General features: G+C 54.1%; 2 protein-coding genes across 6 annotated transcripts in view; one reads left to right on the top strand and one right to left on the bottom strand.

The window, feature by feature from the left end:
- Nucleotides 1–4,981, top strand: part of PFKP (phosphofructokinase, platelet) — a 43,681-nt gene extending 38,700 nt beyond the window's left edge. For all 4 annotated transcript variants that reach the window (XM_038530218.1, XM_038530217.1, XM_038530216.1 and 1 more), the window contains 3 exons: nt 402–501; nt 4,176–4,278; nt 4,589–4,981. In XM_038530218.1, the coding sequence (XP_038386146.1) occupies nt 402–501; nt 4,176–4,278; nt 4,589–4,736 (351 nt within the window). In that variant the 3' untranslated portion in view covers nt 4,737–4,981. The remainder of the gene's footprint in view (nt 1–401; nt 502–4,175; nt 4,279–4,588) is intronic.
- Nucleotides 4,982–5,737: 756 nt separating this feature from the next.
- The window catches only part of PITRM1 (pitrilysin metallopeptidase 1), a 36,821-nt gene continuing 24,524 nt past the window's right edge, over nt 5,738–18,034 (bottom strand). For both annotated transcript variants that reach the window (XM_038530213.1, XM_038530214.1), the window contains 13 exons: nt 14,983–15,099; nt 13,719–13,851; nt 12,493–12,613; nt 12,321–12,397; nt 11,950–12,115; nt 11,618–11,718; nt 10,036–10,156; nt 9,375–9,446; nt 8,791–8,903; nt 7,647–7,772; nt 6,780–6,925; nt 6,253–6,355; nt 5,738–6,157 (listed from right to left, as the gene is read on the bottom strand). In XM_038530213.1, coding sequence (XP_038386141.1) covers nt 6,064–6,157; nt 6,253–6,355; nt 6,780–6,925; nt 7,647–7,772; nt 8,791–8,903; nt 9,375–9,446; nt 10,036–10,156; nt 11,618–11,718; nt 11,950–12,115; nt 12,321–12,397; nt 12,493–12,613; nt 13,719–13,851; nt 14,983–15,099 — 1,490 coding nt within the window. In that variant the 3' untranslated portion in view covers nt 5,738–6,063. The remainder of the gene's footprint in view (nt 6,158–6,252; nt 6,356–6,779; nt 6,926–7,646; nt 7,773–8,790; nt 8,904–9,374; nt 9,447–10,035; nt 10,157–11,617; nt 11,719–11,949; nt 12,116–12,320; nt 12,398–12,492; nt 12,614–13,718; nt 13,852–14,982; nt 15,100–18,034) is intronic.

Below are 18,034 nucleotides of genomic sequence, written 5' to 3'. Positions count from 1 at the left end.
CGAGATGGTGGGCGTCTGTATTTCTGTGGGGGCTAGCCCCCAGGTCGGTCAGAACCTGATGGAAACTGGGACTGGCTCCCCCCCCAAAACAAGACAAAGTAACCCTGACGGACGATTGGAAGCTGTGAGCTGCCAGGGGTGCGGGCGGGGCGGGGGGGGGGGACGAGCACAGGGATGCGGGCCTCGGGCTGAGCTCCAGCCACAGGCCCCAACAGCAGAAGGGCTGGGGAAGGGCAGGGAAGACGAGCAACAACAAAAAACCAGAACCCCCACACCACTGTCTAGAGTGGAGTCTCTTAAGCGTGTGACCTGAATTGTGTTAAGTGCCCATACCTCCCAGCGCAATCTGCAAAAGGGGCGGGCGGGCGCGGCACTGACCTCCCGTAACTGACCGCCCGCAGGGTGGAGCGCCCTCACCATTCGATAGAAACTTCGGAACCAAAATCTCTGCCAGAGCCATGCAGTGGATCAGCATGAAATTGAAGGAGTCTCCGGGCAAAGGTGCGGGGCCGTGTGGGGCGGTGCGGAGGGTGGAGGGGCTCCTCGTGGGCACGCACCCAGCTCTGGGCTGCACATGGCACGCTGCGGCCCGACTGCACTTGGTGGCGGGGGGCGGGGGGGCTCCTCGTCTGCGTGCAACCAGCCCCGGGCCGCACGCGACACACCGTGGACCCAGTGCACTTGGCGGCGGTTTGGGGTTGGGGGTGCTCCTCGTGGGCACGCACCCAGGCCCAGGCCGCACGTGGCACGCCGCCGCCCGACTGCACTTGCTGCGTGACCCTCTGTCCAGGCCGCCCCTAGGAGTGGGTGGCTGGGCCGAGGCCGTGCTGTGCTCCTGCTCCGTGGGGCCCAGGTAGCTGCACGCGGGGCTCCTTTCCGGGAGGATGCTGCCCCTACCCTGGCCTCCCCGCGGCACTTTGGACAGATACAGGGACCCTTCTTTTCAGAGACACCCAGGAACTGGCAGATGTCTGTGCGGTACCCTCCACCCCCCCGCTGGCCACCGCCCCACGGGGCCTCCAAGTTGCCACCCTGTAGCCCTGCCGCCTGGGCGATGCCTCGGCAGGCTCCCACGCCTGAGCGGGTGTGTGTTTAGGCGTATGGAAGCCCGGGCGCGGTCCCTGTGCAGGGCATTGGGGGCCCAGCTGGTGTTGGGGCGTGGGGGCCAGCCACCCTGAGCCCTGCCCTGCATCCCCACGTCCCCGTGCACAGGCCCACCGTGGGGAGTGTAGCCTCTCTCCTTCTGTCCAGGCACCACGTGACCCGTCCCTTTCGGGCTGTCGCTGTGACGTGGCAGTTTCACCGTGGCCTTGAGGGGAACCTTCCAGAGCTAGGAGGGAAAGCCAGCCGCCCTCAGGCTGCCTTCAGGCTCTCGCTGCTCCCGTGAGCTCTGCTGGCATTTTGCCTACCTTTCCGTTGCCTGCGAACACTTACCTTATTGACTTTTTCTTGCTTTTGAACCGTATTTTGATTGCGGAAGCTTGCTCTGTGTTTCATGTTCTGCTCCCCCCTTGGTGCAGACAGGCATCGTGGGGCTGGTCGTGCTGTGCAGGGCATCTCCTAGTGACGTCCTCTCAGTCTTTCTGTAGATAGTGAACGTTTTTCTTTGTGGTTTGAGCTCTTTTTTGCCAAAACACTTGGATGCGTTACTACTTTGATCCACTTGATGTGAAGTCTGAGGTCTGATTTCATGTGGATGATCCCTTACTTGGGAGCCGTTTGTTGAGAAGTCTGATCTCCACAGACCAGGTACCTGTGAACTTGGCGGGACGACCTGGGTTGCGGGGTTCATGGTTGGGCCATCAGTGTTGATTGTTGGTATCCCAGCCTTGTAGATGGCTCCTGATAGCTGGTAAGGCGAGGCCCTTCCCCTGGGGCTGCTTCTGGTTTCAGCTTCTCTTGGCCTTTTGTGCCGATGCAGAAATGGAACCAGATTGTCACGGTCCTCCAAAAACTCTGTTGGATGTTTTGATTGAGGGAATTACATTTAATCAATAAATCATTTGCAGGAGGAACTGACATTTAAAAAAATATTGTTTTTTAAAGATTTTATTTATTCGTGAGAGACCGAGAGAGAGGCAGAGACACAGGCAGAGGGAGAAGCAGGCTCCCTGCGGGGAGCCCGATGCGGCACTCGATCCCAGGACCCCGGGGTCACACCCTGGGCGGAAGGCAGGCACTTAAACGTTGAGCCACCCAGGCGTCCCTTAAAAATATTTTCTAATTCATGGACTCTCTCTCCATATATTCAGGCCTTTCCTTATCTCTTATGAAAGCATATAGATCTTGCATGTCTTTTGCTAAGTTTATTCCTGACCTGAAGTCTTAAAAAATGTGTTGTAAGTGGTATTTATCTTTTTTTATCGTTGGCCTGTGGAAACATAATTTTTGTACACAGTTTGCAATCCACAATTTCCTACACACTGAATTCCAGCCCTTATTTGTGGATGTTTTGTTTCTCACAGCCATGGACATATGCCCGTCTCGTATACAACCTTTTACTTCTTCCTTGCTACTTGTGGGCGGGTGAGTGTTGCTCCAGAGAAATCCCGAAGAGGTGCAGTGAGAGCAGAGCTCCCGTCGAGGCCTCAGCCCTGGTGGCACGGGGAATGCTTCCAGGGTTGTTATTTAACGGAGGTCTTTCTGTTAGTCAGTCACACCCGTAGGTCTGTGAGGAACTGGGGATCGTGATGCTGGTGTTTGTTACGTAGTCTTTTGATCACAAAAGGATATTTTGGGTTTCCTTCGCTATGTCACGAGACCATTTCATGAGCCAGAATGGCATGACGAAGCAATTAATTCACACAGACTCCTGAGCATCCCCAAGGCCCCAGAATCCCTCAGGACGCATGCATTGCTCACAGATGCAGGAGGCTTATCAAGGTTGAGCCCGGCGCTCGCAGGCACAGCCCAGGCAGCTGCATGTGCAGACGCTGCCTGCAGTTCCCAGGGAAGGCGCGGGGTGGCGCCATTCCCACTGCCCCCAGGACCTTGCTGCTTCTCGCCTTTTTTTCTTTTTTCTTTTTTTTTGTAAAACTGAAAATCCTCTTTGGATTCCTTTCAGTTGGCGGAAACAGGTACCAGTGCAGGTCTTCCGTGAAAGCGGGGGATACCCGTACACCCTTTAGCGTTGACCGAGGTGGGCACTTCCTTTAACTGATGAGCTGCTGTCCAGCCCAACCTTGCTTCCCAGGGTGCACCGCCTCCCGGGGTGGGGGTGGGGGGTCTGTGTGCGGCTCCTGCACCGTCTCCCGTGATGGCCTCCTGCTCCAGAGACTTCCCTTCTTGTCCTGTCCCTGTCAGAAGAGTCTGTGAGACGGCAGTTGTACTTTGCTTTCTGGACGCCTGACAACTCCCCTGGGACGTGTCGAGCCTCCTGCTTCCCTTGGGAGAGTGGACTTCGGAGTTTCCAATGTTTCCAGAAACAACAAAGCAGCTCTGTAATCAGTTTCAGTCTGCTTTCTAGGAAATGTCCTGGCTCCCGTGGCACGCTTAGCCCCCTTTACTGCAGACGCGTCCTGACCTCACCGCTGTTGCCCTGACCAGTCTGTGTGTTTAGTTTTACATCCAACCCTTGACTTAAAAAGCAGCGAGGCAAACGATCCAGCCTCATTTTAGTTTTCGGAGAGCTGACTCTGCCTTAAGGTTTGGGTGTTCTTACTTGGCCTGAGGATGCTCCTCCCCTGCCCTTGCAGCCTCCCCCATGTCCCTCAGGAGCGCAGGCTTCCTGTGCTAGGTCACTGGAGCTGGCGCTTTGTGTGGAGGAAGCGGGTGCTCCCACGGCGTGTGCAGCGAGACCTGCTCACCGTCTGGAAGCACGTTCTGGCCTGAGCTCTGGGGGCGCCGCCAAGAGCAGGTCACCAGCCCCTCTGGGGGTGACTGTGCAGCGAGAGGGGCCATGCCGTGGCCCGGGCGCCTCCTCTCTGCCCTGTCTGTAGTCCCAGGGCTTCAGCGGTACCGGAGCGGTGCCCACGGCCCCCAAGGAAGCGCAGTCGTGCGGCGGTTCCCTGGGCCTCGCCCCCACCTCGTCTGAGGGCCCCGGGCAGTGTGGGGCCTGGCTTCCGGCCGCAGCTCTTCTCTGCCCCCCGCCGCCGGCAAGCCTCCGTTTCTCCCTCACCTCTCCTGTGCCCGGCAGGCCCGATTATTTGTTCTGACATTTTTTCCATCTTTTACAGGAAAAAGATTTGTGACCGATGATTCCATCTGCGTGCTGGGAATAAGCAAAAGAAATCTTTTCTTCCAACCGGTGACAGAGCTGAAGAAGGAAACCGACTTCGAGTAAGTAAACAAGCCGTCGCCAGGGGAGCCCTCCCTGCCCTGCAGGGACCCCACGCACGGCTGGAGTTGGGGTCCTAACTGCTGAGCCCAGCAACTCCGGGAAGTAGCTCCAGGAAAGCAACTTAGACAAGCCTTTTAGGAGCAGGGGGGGGGGGGGGGGGGGGGGGGGGGGATCTCTGGGAAGATACGGAGTGGGCTCACGTAGCTTAGGAAAGCCGCCCCGTCGTCCAACGCTGCGTCCGCCCCCGACGCCAGAGCCGTGCTCTGGGCCATGGCCAGCCATCCTGACAGCCGCTCCTCCTGTCCACAGGCACAGGATCCCCAAAGAGCAGTGGTGGCTGAAGCTGCGGCCGCTAATGAAGATCCTGGCCAAGTACGAGGCTAGCTACGAGGTCTCCGACTCCGGCCAGCTGGAGCATGTGCACCACCGAGGCCACGAGGAGCCCGCTGCCATCTAGACACCACCCGCCCCACACTGCAGTGGACTTCCGTTTGCTGCCTGGTTTTCTAGCACTTAAGTTATTTATCGGCACTTTTCTGCGAGTATCGTCGACGTGAATACCCAGTCACGGAGCCCCCGTCCTGTCTCCCCCACCCCCTCGGGCCCCGAGACTCCAACATGAGCTGTGTTCCGTGTTCCATACTGTGTCCTGCTTTACCACGTGCGTGGCCAGTAGAATTAAACATTGAGCTACAACCCCAATCGTGGTACTCTGTTTTTTTACATAGGGATTTAGAGCCTCGGGATCTGTGAGCCACCGTCAAGGCTTTCCCAGCAGTTTTATGGGCAGGGATGGGTGAGCTAGGCCCTCTGCACGTACAAAGTCGTCACAAAAGACAAAGGCTCCGCTCTGACCCATGGTAGAGGTGCGACTTGTCAAGTGTGCAGACGGGCCCTGCACTGGACACCAGCCAGGTGGGGCGACCCAACTTGAGTGAGGCCAGGGGTAGAATTAAAAACAGGAACTGGGGATGTGTTTTGAGAACAAGGTGAGTTTGGAGCCTCACTGCACACAGAGGCCGAGGCCCTCCTGCCGAGGAAACTCATCGCTGTGTCGGGGAGGACCCAGGGGAGGGCCCCATAGGGCCGTGGGCCATCCCAGCCAGGGGGACACGGAGAGCCTGGCTTCCCTGGGCACAGGGAGCTGGCGAACTAGGCATCTGTTTCTGCCTCTCCTGTCGCCGGAGACATACAGGGAGCTGCAGAGTCGAGTTCCATCGGGGACCTGAGGGTGGCGTGGCCACGAGAGCCAGCGGATACTCCCTCCCCCAAAGACAGTGGGAGAAGCTTAATGTGCTTATTAATCCTTCAGGCCGCCCATCTGTTACAGACTTCCCCAGCGTCTGTGGTGTGACCACACCGGTTTCACAAATCAATAGTCGGTTTGTTTTTCAGTAAAGGCCCCAAGAACTTCTCTAGCAAAACGTCACTTAAAATAATGACTAAATCACAGGTAGGTCAAGTCAGAGTTATCTTTTATTTTTACGTTTTAAAAATAAGTTAAGTGTTCCAGGTAAAATAAACATATCCATTTCTTAGAATAATTTGTGCATCTCTAGCATTTAATACATGATTTCAATTCATTTCTTCATGATCTTTCCTTCGAGGACAGAAGAGCTTGGTCTAACTGGGCCACCCAAAATTCTAAGAATGATGTGAGCAAAATGTGCAGGGAACCAGTAACTTCTCTCACCTTTCCAACTAAATGAGCTCAGGCTTCATTTTCAGGAGCCTCACGTGCCCGCCGGTGCCGCTCAACCCCTGCGTACAGTCAGAATTGCTCGCTATCTTACTATCCACGACGGGTCCTTAGCGATCTCTGCGTTCTCTGGTCCAAGCAGAGCCAACCCGTGTGTGCTCTTCCCAACGCCAAGGTACCTGGAAGGCAGGCGGGGACACGTCAGGGTGTTTCCCACATTAGGAGCCTTGGCGGCCACAGGGGAGCCCTGAACACTGGGCCACGCGGTACATACTTGGTGCTCACGTTGATGAGACCCTCGCGGCTGACGGCGAAGAGCTGCTCCCGGTGCACCTGCTTCATCTCATCCGAGAGGCCACAAAGAAAGTGGTCCAGCCCTGACCATGGACACGGAAACTCAGAGCGGCTGGCAGGGGCAGCTAAGCCTGTTCTAAGGGCGCCCGAGGGACACACGCCCAGAGGTCACGCTGGTGACCTTCACATTCTCATCCAGCCTCTCCCCTCGGGTGTGGAGGCCAAGTCAGAGTGGCTTCCTCCCCCAGACTCGGGCCACCCACCCTGGGGTGCTCCTGGGGCCCCTGGGCCTCCCATCACTCAAGCTCTGAGAGGACAGGATTCCACACTCTGTGAGTGGCCAACACGAGATGTCCCAGCCTGGGTGCTGAGAAGCTCAAGGGGGACGTCTACGCATCCTAAAGGAGGGTCGGAGGGGTTTGAGGACAGGCACACAGCTCAGAGGAGCTCAGGGCAGGTGCTTGGGCAACACCACTTCTCAGGTGGTTTGTTGCTTATTCCAAATACCTCTGTCTGAAGGAGCCACGGGGGCGTCCACGACGGAGAAAACAGAAAGCTTTGCTTCGTCAATGTCCTGTTGTGTGAACCTCCCGGCCTTAGCCCACTCCACAGCCTCAGAGAAAGACTGCAGCGTCTCTGTTGAACGTGGATCCCTAGGAGGGCAGAGACACCCATGACCTACTTCACCACAGATTAAATGCACCTGATTTCACAGATATGGGAAGTCAAATAGACAGGGAAGGAGACTCGCGTGCAGAAGCTAAGAGTAAAACCCCTCACTTCCTTCAGACGCACCCAGAATAGACACATAACCCCCCACATACAGGCCAGCGAGCCCGGACACCCTTCCTTCCTGTTCTGCTCACGGCAGCATGTGCCCCCTGCAGGTGCCGTGGAGGTAAGGGTCACAGCCGTGCTCCTGTCCTGTAGGTGCAGATGCGTCCTCTAAGAGTCCCAGGACGTGACCAGGGGGAAGCAGGGAGACTGCGTCAGGGGCAGCAGCCTCATCCTGCACCTGGGGTATTCTAAGGCATATGCTTAGAAGCCTTCTAGAAAAGGGGCGAGAAGAGTCAGGGGCCGTGACAACGAAGCGCCCAGCACCCACACTGGGCCCGACAGGAGCCCGTGAAGCTCTCGGCTTGTCTGTAACTAAAATCTTGGTGTTTGGTAACAGGTAAACATTGAGGCCAAAGTTCGTGTTACGTACCACTGCTCGTAGACACTGACAACGAGACGATGTTGCTGGGTGTGGGGATGCGCCCAAGAAGCGAGACAAGAGGAAACGCTTCTTCACAGACTCACCCCAACACGTAAGATGGGGGGACCTGCGGATGCCTGGGGGATCCAGAGTCGGGAGGGGCAGCGCCGACTCACCGGTACGAGTAAAGTGTGAACACCCCATCACGGCTGAGTCTGGCGCCTCCACCATAAGCACCACCCTTTTCTCGGATTTCTGTATGCAAGAATTTGGCAGTCATCAAACGTGCAAGGATCTTAAGACTGAAATGAATGATTAAAAAAAAAGCACGTTAAAAGCTGCAGGCCTGCCAGGGAAGTACCGTACTTAACAAAGTAGTTACGCATTTGATGTCTTTCTGGCTTAGGATAAAACCAAGATGCACTACGGTCTCCCCTTTTCTAATGAACAAGAGAGAACAATCACGAGAACAACGTGAGGTGAATTTTCAAGGCAGGGTTGTGGGAAGAGGTGGTGAGAGGGACGTGGACGCCCCTTGACACTTCCGGGCTCCTCTGGCTACAGCACACAGGGATACTGAGACTCTGAGCAAGGGAAGAGGTGACTAAATTTTATCGCTCGGGCAAATGTATAAACCATCCTTTCTTTAGATCCCCCAGTGATGTGGCCGTGTGTCTCCACTGAAACACGGAAAGCTCCTAAGGAGATTTCCACAGGTGTACACACTCCGAGAGTGCACTTCTGAGTCCTACATTCAGATCAAGTGCAGCTATGGCCGATGCGCTGGAAGAGACGGATGGTTCCAGCAAGGACCTTCCAGGACTGAGTGGGGCCCTGCTCGCTCCCCACTGACTGGTCTCAGTCCAGCCGCCAACTGCAGGAGCCAACAGGTGTCCCCCGGAGATGGCGGGGGGTGGGGAGCTGCTCCTATCGTGGGTTCACGGTGCCAGACCTGTGCAGACGGGTGCCCCCCTCTCCAGCAGGGACTGGGGGCTGACCTCCCACTTATTTTCAAAGAAAGAAAACGAGTTCACTGCTGGAAAACTAACAAAAGCAAAGAAAGGGGAAAAAATACGGGTACTGCTACTGCCAGGGTCCTCCTTAGGACATGTCCGTGCTCTCAGCCTGTTCAACAGGGGAGCACATACCCCTGGTGCGAGGGCTCAGCACTCAGGACACACATTTACCTCCTGGGAGCATGGAAACAAACTGGCCAAACAGCTGAGCGCCACCTGTAATTCTATCCTCACGGAAACCCCCAGCAGCCGTGGGGGCCGGGCCTGCACGCCCACCCCGGCCATCCCGCCCCTGGCCCCGCACCTGGCGTGGTCCGGGTCTGTGAAAGGGGCCGTCCTAATGCACTCGCCCACGTAGTTCACCGGGAAGGGCAGCAGGAAGTGCGTCTTCATCTGGCACGGTTTGAAGGTGGGGTCCTGAGGAGGACAGGCAGGCTGTGTGGGTTCCTCCCGCAGGACCCCTGGCCTTGCCCTCGCGGCTAAGGGCACGGTGACCGCGTCCTTCCACACAAGCTCTCTGGACAACGAAGCACTCAACCCTGACCCAGGGCTATAGTGTGTAGTTTCTCGGTTAGAAACATTTCCTCCTACATGGTTTCCACCCGTAAGTGACTTGGTGACCTCATCTTTGCGTTTTTCTCCAGAAACATGTTACACTGCCATCCTCTGATGAACCAAACGGGAGCCCTCATGCACTGCAGCGGCGCAGGTAGAGGGTGTAGGGTGCCCAGCTGACAGCGAGGCGGGGAGCCCAAGGGCCCTGACAGGTGCAGGACGGGCTACAGCCCTGCCCGCAGGGGAGAGACCCCGGGGGGTGAGGGGCCTGATGGCAGGGCAGACAACCCCGGACCTGCTCTCTCCAAGGTGACGGGGACCGTGTTAACTTACTGTGATCAGCTTCCTTAGGACTCGGGGGCCGCTCACGTGGGAGCTTACGCTGGATCCACCAGGTGCAGGTTTCTGAAAGTAAAATGTTTCCAAGAGAGATGAGAAAAATCCCAACTCCCCTTAAACGGATAAGATACAGTCTCGAAAACTCATAGCCAGTGACAAGTGTCGGGGCACATGTGCTTACGTATTTTCAGTAACCCCGCTTTAAGCACATGACATTTCTGTACGGATTTCCAGATGGTCAGGGAGAGGCAGGAGCATGCCCCCTTCCTGGGAGCTCCAGCACTGGAAAGACAGGCCCAGTGGCCCTGCCACAGTCACGGGAGCAGGAATGCTCTGTAACACCCCTGCACTGTCCACCTCCCCCAGGAGAAGCTCCTTGACGGTTCTGCTGAGCCAGACTAAACCTGCTCGGCGGGGAACGGGACACCGAGTCAGTCCTGGGCCATTCTCACGCCAATGGTGCGGCTCTCAAATCCACTGTTCTTCCCCGGCAGGAAGTGTTCTCTCCAAGGCTCGAGTGACAAGGGCACTTTGAGTTCACTTCTTACCTCGCCCTGCCATGCCGTGGGGACACCACAGACATCGTACCCCCTAGATGGGACACTAGTGGGAATAAAAGGGGCCGATGGTGCTGTGGCCAGGGAGCAGGTCTCACCTCGACCACATACGGGCACACAGGCTCCTGTTCTTTTTTACTCCAACTGAGGCTTCTAATGAACTTTTCTACTGCTTTTGCTGCCAGAGACATCTGTTGAGGTGTAGCATTCATGGAGCACCTGTGCAAAAAAAAAAAAAAAATTCACAAATATGTCAGAAACCATTACTATAAAACATAAAACACTGTTTCACTCAGTATTTCGTAGAAGTAACACAAGAACACAAGGACGTGACTACTACATCCATTTTGTATCAAATAATGTTCAAGGGGCCCCTGGGTGACTCAGCGGTGGAGCATCTGCCTTCGGCTCAGGGCGTGACCCCGGGGTCCTGGGATCGAGTCCCAAATTGGGCTCCCTGCATGAGGCCTGCTTCTCCCTCTCACAGAGCCTGTGTCTCTCTCTGTGTCTCAGGAATAGATAAAATCTTAAAAAAAAAAAAAAATAGTGTTCAAAAACATTAGAAGTAAAGAGTAGCCCAATGCTGACGTAACAGAGCCGTCTCCACAGTGCTTTCCCGTGAGGTCAGGGCCAGAGCCGGGGGACGGCCACGCGGACGCCACGAGCGTACCGCCGACGCTCAGCTCCGTGGACAGCCCAGGACCCAGGCAAGGTCTGCCCACAGTGCCTTCCGACTCACACTGTCTGCAGGCAGAAAACCTACATTACCGTCTAAGAGAGAAATCAACACCCTGAAACGTGAACTGGTCCTTAAAGTGAAGTGGCAGTTGCCAAAGACGTCCCAGGCTCCCAGAAATGTACTATTGGAAATTCCACAAAATCACAAATACTGTTCTCACGTACAAGTTACTGGACGGTACAGACTACCGACGGCGTGTGTCTCTCCCTTCAGGCCGTAGCTCCTGAATTTATTCTAATTATTATTTTGTTTTGTTTTGTTTTTCTTTTTTTGAATTTATTGTAATTAATAGCAGGTGCCATCATATTACTGCTGACTACACGCGGGAGCCATCATCCACTTCTTGCACAAATCTGCCAAGTCGTGTCTTACAGAGGAGACAGAAGGTCTGAGTGCCCATGGGTGCAGGGGGGCCATGGCCCAGAAGTGGCAGCCATGTGCTGTGCCAGGAAGCCCTGGGGGACCCTTTATGAGGAACTACAAGCTAATCCACATTTGTGCCCCTGCTAGTGAGACACTCAAAGTACACTGTCAACCCTGTTACCATGTCATTCGTGCTCACCGGCCTGAGGGCGACTGTGTGTGACTCGTGTCATCAGGTAACTGCTCTCACGAGAAACTCTGCATCTTTACTCTGCTCTAAAGTAAGCTAACCTTTCCCGTCTCATGCTTATAGAACACTAGCAAGATAATACCTACTTTGCAGTTCTAGGATTGCAATAGCTTGCTTTCCCACCTTCCACATTTACTAAACTTAAAATATTTTTTTCCCATAAAAAAAGGTTTCTTGATGATGGGAAACATCTGAAATCCAGAACAAATTCCATGACTGACCCCAAGCCCCAGACTCTCTCTCTGATTGAAGGTGAGTGTACGTAACTACAACTTCAAGTGAGAAGAATCTGAACACCGCACTCAGGGAACGGCGGGGGAGGCGCTACCTCATGTTGTCCCGGTGTAACACGTGTTTCTGGATGTGCGGCAGCTTCCTCAGCACCGGCCCGAGGTCTGTCATCTCCGCGATCCTCTTCATCAACTTCACCTGAGCCGGAGAAGCCGACACCTAGAGACAGACCCCCGGGCGGGGCGGCCACCACAGGTGCTCCTCCCTCCCGGTCGGGAATGTGACTGTGCCGGGATGGGATGCACCTGCCCGGCTCAGCTCGGGGACGGGTGGGCCGACGAGGGGGAATTAAAAGAACCTTTCCTATGAAATTTGGTTTTCTGGGATGTAAACAGTTTGTCACCAACTCTGGAAGACCTGGCTCCTCACCTGCTCCATCCCGCTGAAGGTCTCCTGTAGGTCCCCCGTGGGTGTCAGGGTCCTGCTCGCCCTGACGGACGCGTACAGGTGCCCTGCATCAGGGATCCCGTTGGACAGCTCTTGAGCGCACATCTTAACCAACACTCTGAAGTGTTCTTCTTCTTCAAAGCACGGGCTTTGTAAAAAGAAAAAGGCGTTAAGTTCCTCGACACCCGCCCATAACCCCTTTCAATATCATGGAAAACTAGTTTCCAAATGATTTAAGTACCCTCAGGAATTACAACTAAAATTAACCTCAGAAACCAACCACCACAGAGAAATGAGTAGAAACTGCTTTGACAACCCTTGAGCCCCAGAATTAGGTCTTTACTAACGGTTACCTGTTGAATATTTCACTCCATAGGTGCATCATGTCCGGAAGGTTCCTATCAAGGCAGAAAGATGAGAAAAGCACACCCTGAATCATGAAAGAAAGAAAAGTTATTTAAGAGGGGAAAAAAGGTGCTGGAGAACCCCCGTGGAGCGCCCTGGGATACAGAAGCACCACGCTACCTGCTCGTACGTGTCCAGATGCACGTCGTCGGGCAGCACGTGGGGCGACACGGTCATCCCCCCCGTTTTCAGCTCGATCTGCTGCGCTTGCTCCCTGTAGTCCAGAAGGCCGCAGCCCAGCCTGTCGACAGCAAAGCACGGTTCCCCCAGCTGCCAGCACGGTCTTGGCCGCGTCCCCATCAGCCGTGAGCCGCCTACGGGTCGGCCGGGCCGCACCCTCTGCAGCCCCGCCCTCACACCTCAGCAACACTAGAGCACAGCTGTGCATCCCACCGTGCGCCTCGTTCCAGGCGGACACAGCAGCTGCCCGGCGCTAACGGGACACTAAGCTCCACTGCGGCAGCACCAAGCTTTCTGGGGCTTCTGGTGGTCGCTACGTTTTCCTTTCTCTATGACATCCTGGCACAGACTTCCCCTGCCCAAATGCTCAGGTCAGAAAGGACATCTGGAGAGCAAGCCTTCCTGAGTTTCAGGAATAGCAGAAGTCCTCTCAGGTGGATGATGCTTTCTGGAACAACATCCTATTCCCTGGGTAATAACTCAGGCCACAGCGCCACTCATGAGGTCTCCCTGGAATGGCCGTGCCGCCGAAGGACGAGCAGCAGGAGGCCTGGGGGAGGAGAACGTGGAAATGGCTGGAGGGGTCTTCACACAGAACCCACATCCTCGGGCTCCCTCTCGGAGAAGGCTGAGCACACGGGGGGCTCGGGGCGGCTGGCCCACTTGCTAGAGTCCCCCTGCCGTGCTGTCCTGGCACCTGGGTCCCCCGTGTTCCCACACGGATGCAGACAATAGCTTCCTAGAGTAACAGCAGCTAGTTGGCTCCACGGAGGGGGGCACGTGCCTTGGCCTCTCAAGGTCACCCCGTGCCTATGTGGCACACTTGTTGACTTACATATGCTGATGATGCAACAATCATTCTTCTCACCATTTTAAAAGGAACTAAGTTGTTGACATAGATATGTCTAAGTATCACCATGTACTCTGGGCTTATAAATACTTTAAGTCCTTACATTTTAGTAAGAAAATACAGCTTTTGTAGAACGACTTCTCAACAAATATATCACATTTTACTCACACTTTAATAACACTATGGGTTTTCAAAATTGACATATGCTGAAAAGTGACTGCTGATGCACCAAAGCAAAATAAATACCTATACAGAAAAATTCAGTAACAAAATACATGAAGACGTGCTGACTGCACCAACACGTGTGTCCCCTTACTTGGTGAGGACGCTGCAGAAGAGCGGCACGTAGGGCCGGAGCTCGTTGGGGAGGGTGTGCAGGCTGGCGAATGCTCTGAAGTACACCACGCCGTTGGTGGGCTGGGCACAGTACTGCACGGGGGTCTCGCCAGCTGCAGAGACAAAAGGCAGACTTTTGAATCGCATGATCATTGTTATTTTTAAAATGCTGGTGCTTTTCAAGGGTATTTAAAATTTCCATCAGCAAAGACTACTGCCCATTCCTGGTGACCACTAAACAACCCATGCCTCTGAGAGGGCTGGGCAAGGAGTGCTCTTCAGGCTCTGGAGCTACCCTGGTGCTTGGGCAGGCCGGACACTGCCTGTGCCCACCTGCAGCCCTCCATGCTGTCACGGTGGGCTGACAGCTCCCACTCTCTCACCCCTCCCAAATGCCACCCCCAAACCCGGGGTCTGAGGACCCACCGTGGCCCCCATGACCTCTGGAGTCCCAAGGTCCTCGGGGGCAGGTGTTGCGGGCTCAATTTCTTACAGCAGCAGTGGGTGCAGGGCATTTATGGACAACCCGTGGTCTACCTTCACTAATTCTTTTAATGAACACTTAATGAACCTCACTGATAAACCATAGCTAGGGGAAACTCAAACTCGTTAGTAACCCCACTTTGCAGAAACAGTCCCAGTGGCCGTCCTGAGCGTCCTGTTTCTGTTCACCCAGAAACAAAGATCTCATTCGTGCATGCACATTCATGCATCAGCGTGGTGAACGGAGGAGCCCTGTGAACCAGTGGGATGGCCCTGGTGGGAGTGCAGCAGGGCGTCAGGACTCCTCGGGCACAGCATGCCCAAGACGGCCACCGGCACCCAACAGTGTGCTGCTGCCGCAGCATGTCTCACACGCCTCCCCACGAGCAGCGATGCAGGGTGGGCCGGAAGGAGCTGGCAGGAGACCACGCCGCGGCCCTGCTGTGTGCTCGGGCTCCCTGCGCGGCTTGCCGCCTCTCCTGACGGGGTGAGGCTGGACCAGGGGCACAGAGGGTGCCGGCGGCCCTCGGGCTGTGCTCAGTACAGCCACCGGGTGATCAGGAGCCTCGTGGGACTGTGGAAGCAGCACTCTGTGAGCCCACTGCGAGGAATGTCCCTGAGTAGGGAAGTCTACTGTCACCGCGCGGGAAATCCCACCTACACGAACCGTGAAGAGTAAGCCTATCAAGAGGGCGGTTGGACGTTTCATGGGAATCATTCACATGTGGCACCTCCTGCAGACACCATGCCCAGGGACTGACCTGCCAGGGCCACCTCCAACTCCGTGAATGACATGGTGGGCTCGATGTCCGACACCTTCAGTGCTGGCAGACACGAGGCATCCTGAAGTCTACTCTGCTGATCCTGTAGTTCTAAGCCTAGAACAAAGCGAGGTGATGAACGCTCAGGACGGCCACTGGGAGGTCTGACGCTGTCCGTCTGTCTGTCTGTCTGTCTGTCCCTGCTGCTGCCTTTCATCCTGACAGTCAGCCTGGCCGCACCACCAGCCCTGTGGTTTTACAGTTCCCATGTTTCCCAGCAAGCCCATTCCAAGGCCCAGTAACCTGCTCAGGAGACCGTGCTTTCTGAACTCTCCTCCTCTCAGTCACTTAAGGGAACCACTTCACGGGGAGGAGGGTGGTGGTGGGCCAGAGTTTTCAACCCATTTCTCACTGGCGTGAAGCTCCAACTTTTGAACTTGTCTATTCTTATTTCATCTGCACTAATTTCAGCACCATGCTTGTAATCACATAAATTTCACAAATTACGAATTCAAGCATACCTCCTTCTGGGCCTGAGCCCTCACGGATCTGGGGAGAGGGGGAGACCCCTCCTTCCTGGAGATACAACGGCCCAGCCCATCAGGGAGAGAACCAAGGCTCAGCACATGCGCTGACAACAGCGCTGGATGGTACATTAGCAAAGACTCCAGTGAAGTTCTGTCAAACAAAAGTTCATTTCCCACGACAGTGTGAAGAGCTGGGCTGAGCTGCCTCCATGTCTGGCCCCCTGCGGTCCCCAGCACCTATCACCTCCAGGGGCCTTCAGGGTGGCCGGACACAGGGACCTGGCCTCTTGGGGCTGGCACACAGCACTCGCTGCAGGAGGCACTAAGGCGCAGGTTTCCTGCAAATTCCCACAGAATTCCCAGGCCCGCCCTCACCAGTCTGTTCCGTCGACCAACTAGGCTGACCCTGCCCCTACTGCCCCTTGCACCCCTGGGCCTGTGTGCTGGACCTGAAAGCCTGCTTCCTGCCTCTCCCCTCACCTAGTCTGGGGAGTAGCTGGAGGGCCCACCCCTCATCCTGTCGGCAGCCACACCCTGACACCTGCTGCTCCTTTCCCAAAGCACCTGTAGGCACACAGCGATCTCTACCAGCAGCTTCTCCTCGGCCAGCAACACGCTCCCCATGGCAGAGGCTACAGCCCTTCACAACAGCATGTGACCCATTATACAGAGATGGCCCAAACTGGAGGATGGTTTAAAGTTAATTAACTTCCCATGCTCACTATGTTCATTGGTGGTCAGCTACAGATTAACCTTTGATTCACAGATTGCTCACACTAAAGTCCTCATTTAAGACTTACTGACCTGCAATACCCCCTTACATGCACTAGCACTATCTCCTACTTAATGGAACTCTGTGGTAATCTGTAAAGTAACATGCTTTTGTAAAATGAGCCTCCATCCACTCACATGTTGGGTGTGGACAAGAGCATACCTCTGTGGCCATGCCAACAACCTGACAACTCAGAGAATGTACGTTCTGTTGCTTAGACCTGGAATTATGTTCTGTGCCACAAAGGGCTTTCATCAAAAATGGAAAATGGGTGGGACTTCATCAAACTAAAGTTTCTGCACAGCAAAGGGAACCATCAACAAAATGAAAGGCGATCTATGGAATGGGAGAAAATACGGCCAGCCTCATCTGTAAAGGGCTAATACCAAAGATGTAACAGAACTTACACAGTTCAACACCAAAACGTTACAAATGGGCAGAGGACTTGAACAGTCACTTTCCTAGAGAAGACATACAGATGGCCAACAAGAATATGAAGTGCTCCATAACAATCAACATAGGGAAATGCAAATCAAAACCATGATGAGGTCTCACCTCACACCCATCAGAATGGTTAAAGTCATAAAGACAAGAAATAAGTGTTGGCAAGGATGCAGAGAAAGGGGGGTAGCCCTTGGGCACTGTTGGTGGGAATGCAAACTGCAGCCACTGTGGAGAACAGTATGGAAGCTGTTCAATCAAACACAGAACCACTACATTATCCAGCAATTCTGCTTCTGGGCATTTACCCAAAGAAAACAAAAACTCTAACTTGAAAAGGTATCTGTACCCCCATGTTCATTCCAGTGTTGTTCACAAAAGCCAAAACATGAGTACATGTGGATGTACCGATGGATACAGATGTGGTATATACACAATGGATTATTATCCAGCTATAGAAAAGCAATGAAATCTTGTCATTTATGGCAATACAGAGGTCATTACACTAAGTAAAAGAAGTCAGAGAAAAACAAATACTCTATGAGCCCACTCATAAATGGCACCCGAAAAAACAAACACCAAGCTCACAGACATGGACAACAGATTGGTGGGTGCCAGAGGTTGGGGGCTGGGGTGAGAGGAATGGATGAAGGGGGTCAAAAGGTACAAACTTACAGATATAAGTCATGGGATGCAATGCACAGCATTGGTGACTCTGGGTAATAGTGCCGTGTTGCATATCTGAAAGTTGCTAAGAGTAGATCTCATGAGTTCCCAACACAAGAAAATAAATTCCAACTGTGTGGTGACAGATGTCAACGAGGTGCATTGTGATCACTGAGCAATCTGCACAAATAGCCATTCATGGTGCTACACTCTTGAAACTCATAATGTACCACTTACATCTCTACTTACTTACTTAAATCCACTTAATAGATTGTGCCCGAATAGAAATGCATCATCATGTGTTAAATGTATCAGAACAGTACTACAGTTGATCTTAACCAAAGGCCAAGAAGCAATCAATATCTCAATTTAAAAAAGCAAGTTGGCATTTGTCAACTGGCACACATGCAACAAAAGTGATTGTTATATTACTCACAATTAGCTATTAAATGTATGAATAGCTGTATGTCAAAACAAGAACTCTGAGACAGAGGGAGAGGTTACATGCTGAAATTAACTCTGCCTTGATGAGATTAAATCATGAAATCTAGCATTACTCACTTCCTATCGAAAGCCAACAATACCATCCTTCACATAATCCCAGCCAACTACCACTCTGGAGAGGTAGGCGGTGTCTGTACGTTCT

This window comes from Canis lupus, chromosome 2 (assembly GCF_011100685.1).
Source record: "Canis lupus familiaris isolate Mischka breed German Shepherd chromosome 2, alternate assembly UU_Cfam_GSD_1.0, whole genome shotgun sequence".
In the NCBI taxonomy this organism is placed as follows: domain Eukaryota; kingdom Metazoa; phylum Chordata; class Mammalia; order Carnivora; family Canidae; genus Canis; species Canis lupus.
Note: the sequence above shows the minus strand (reverse complement) of the source record. Positions and strands in the feature narration are given on the sequence as shown.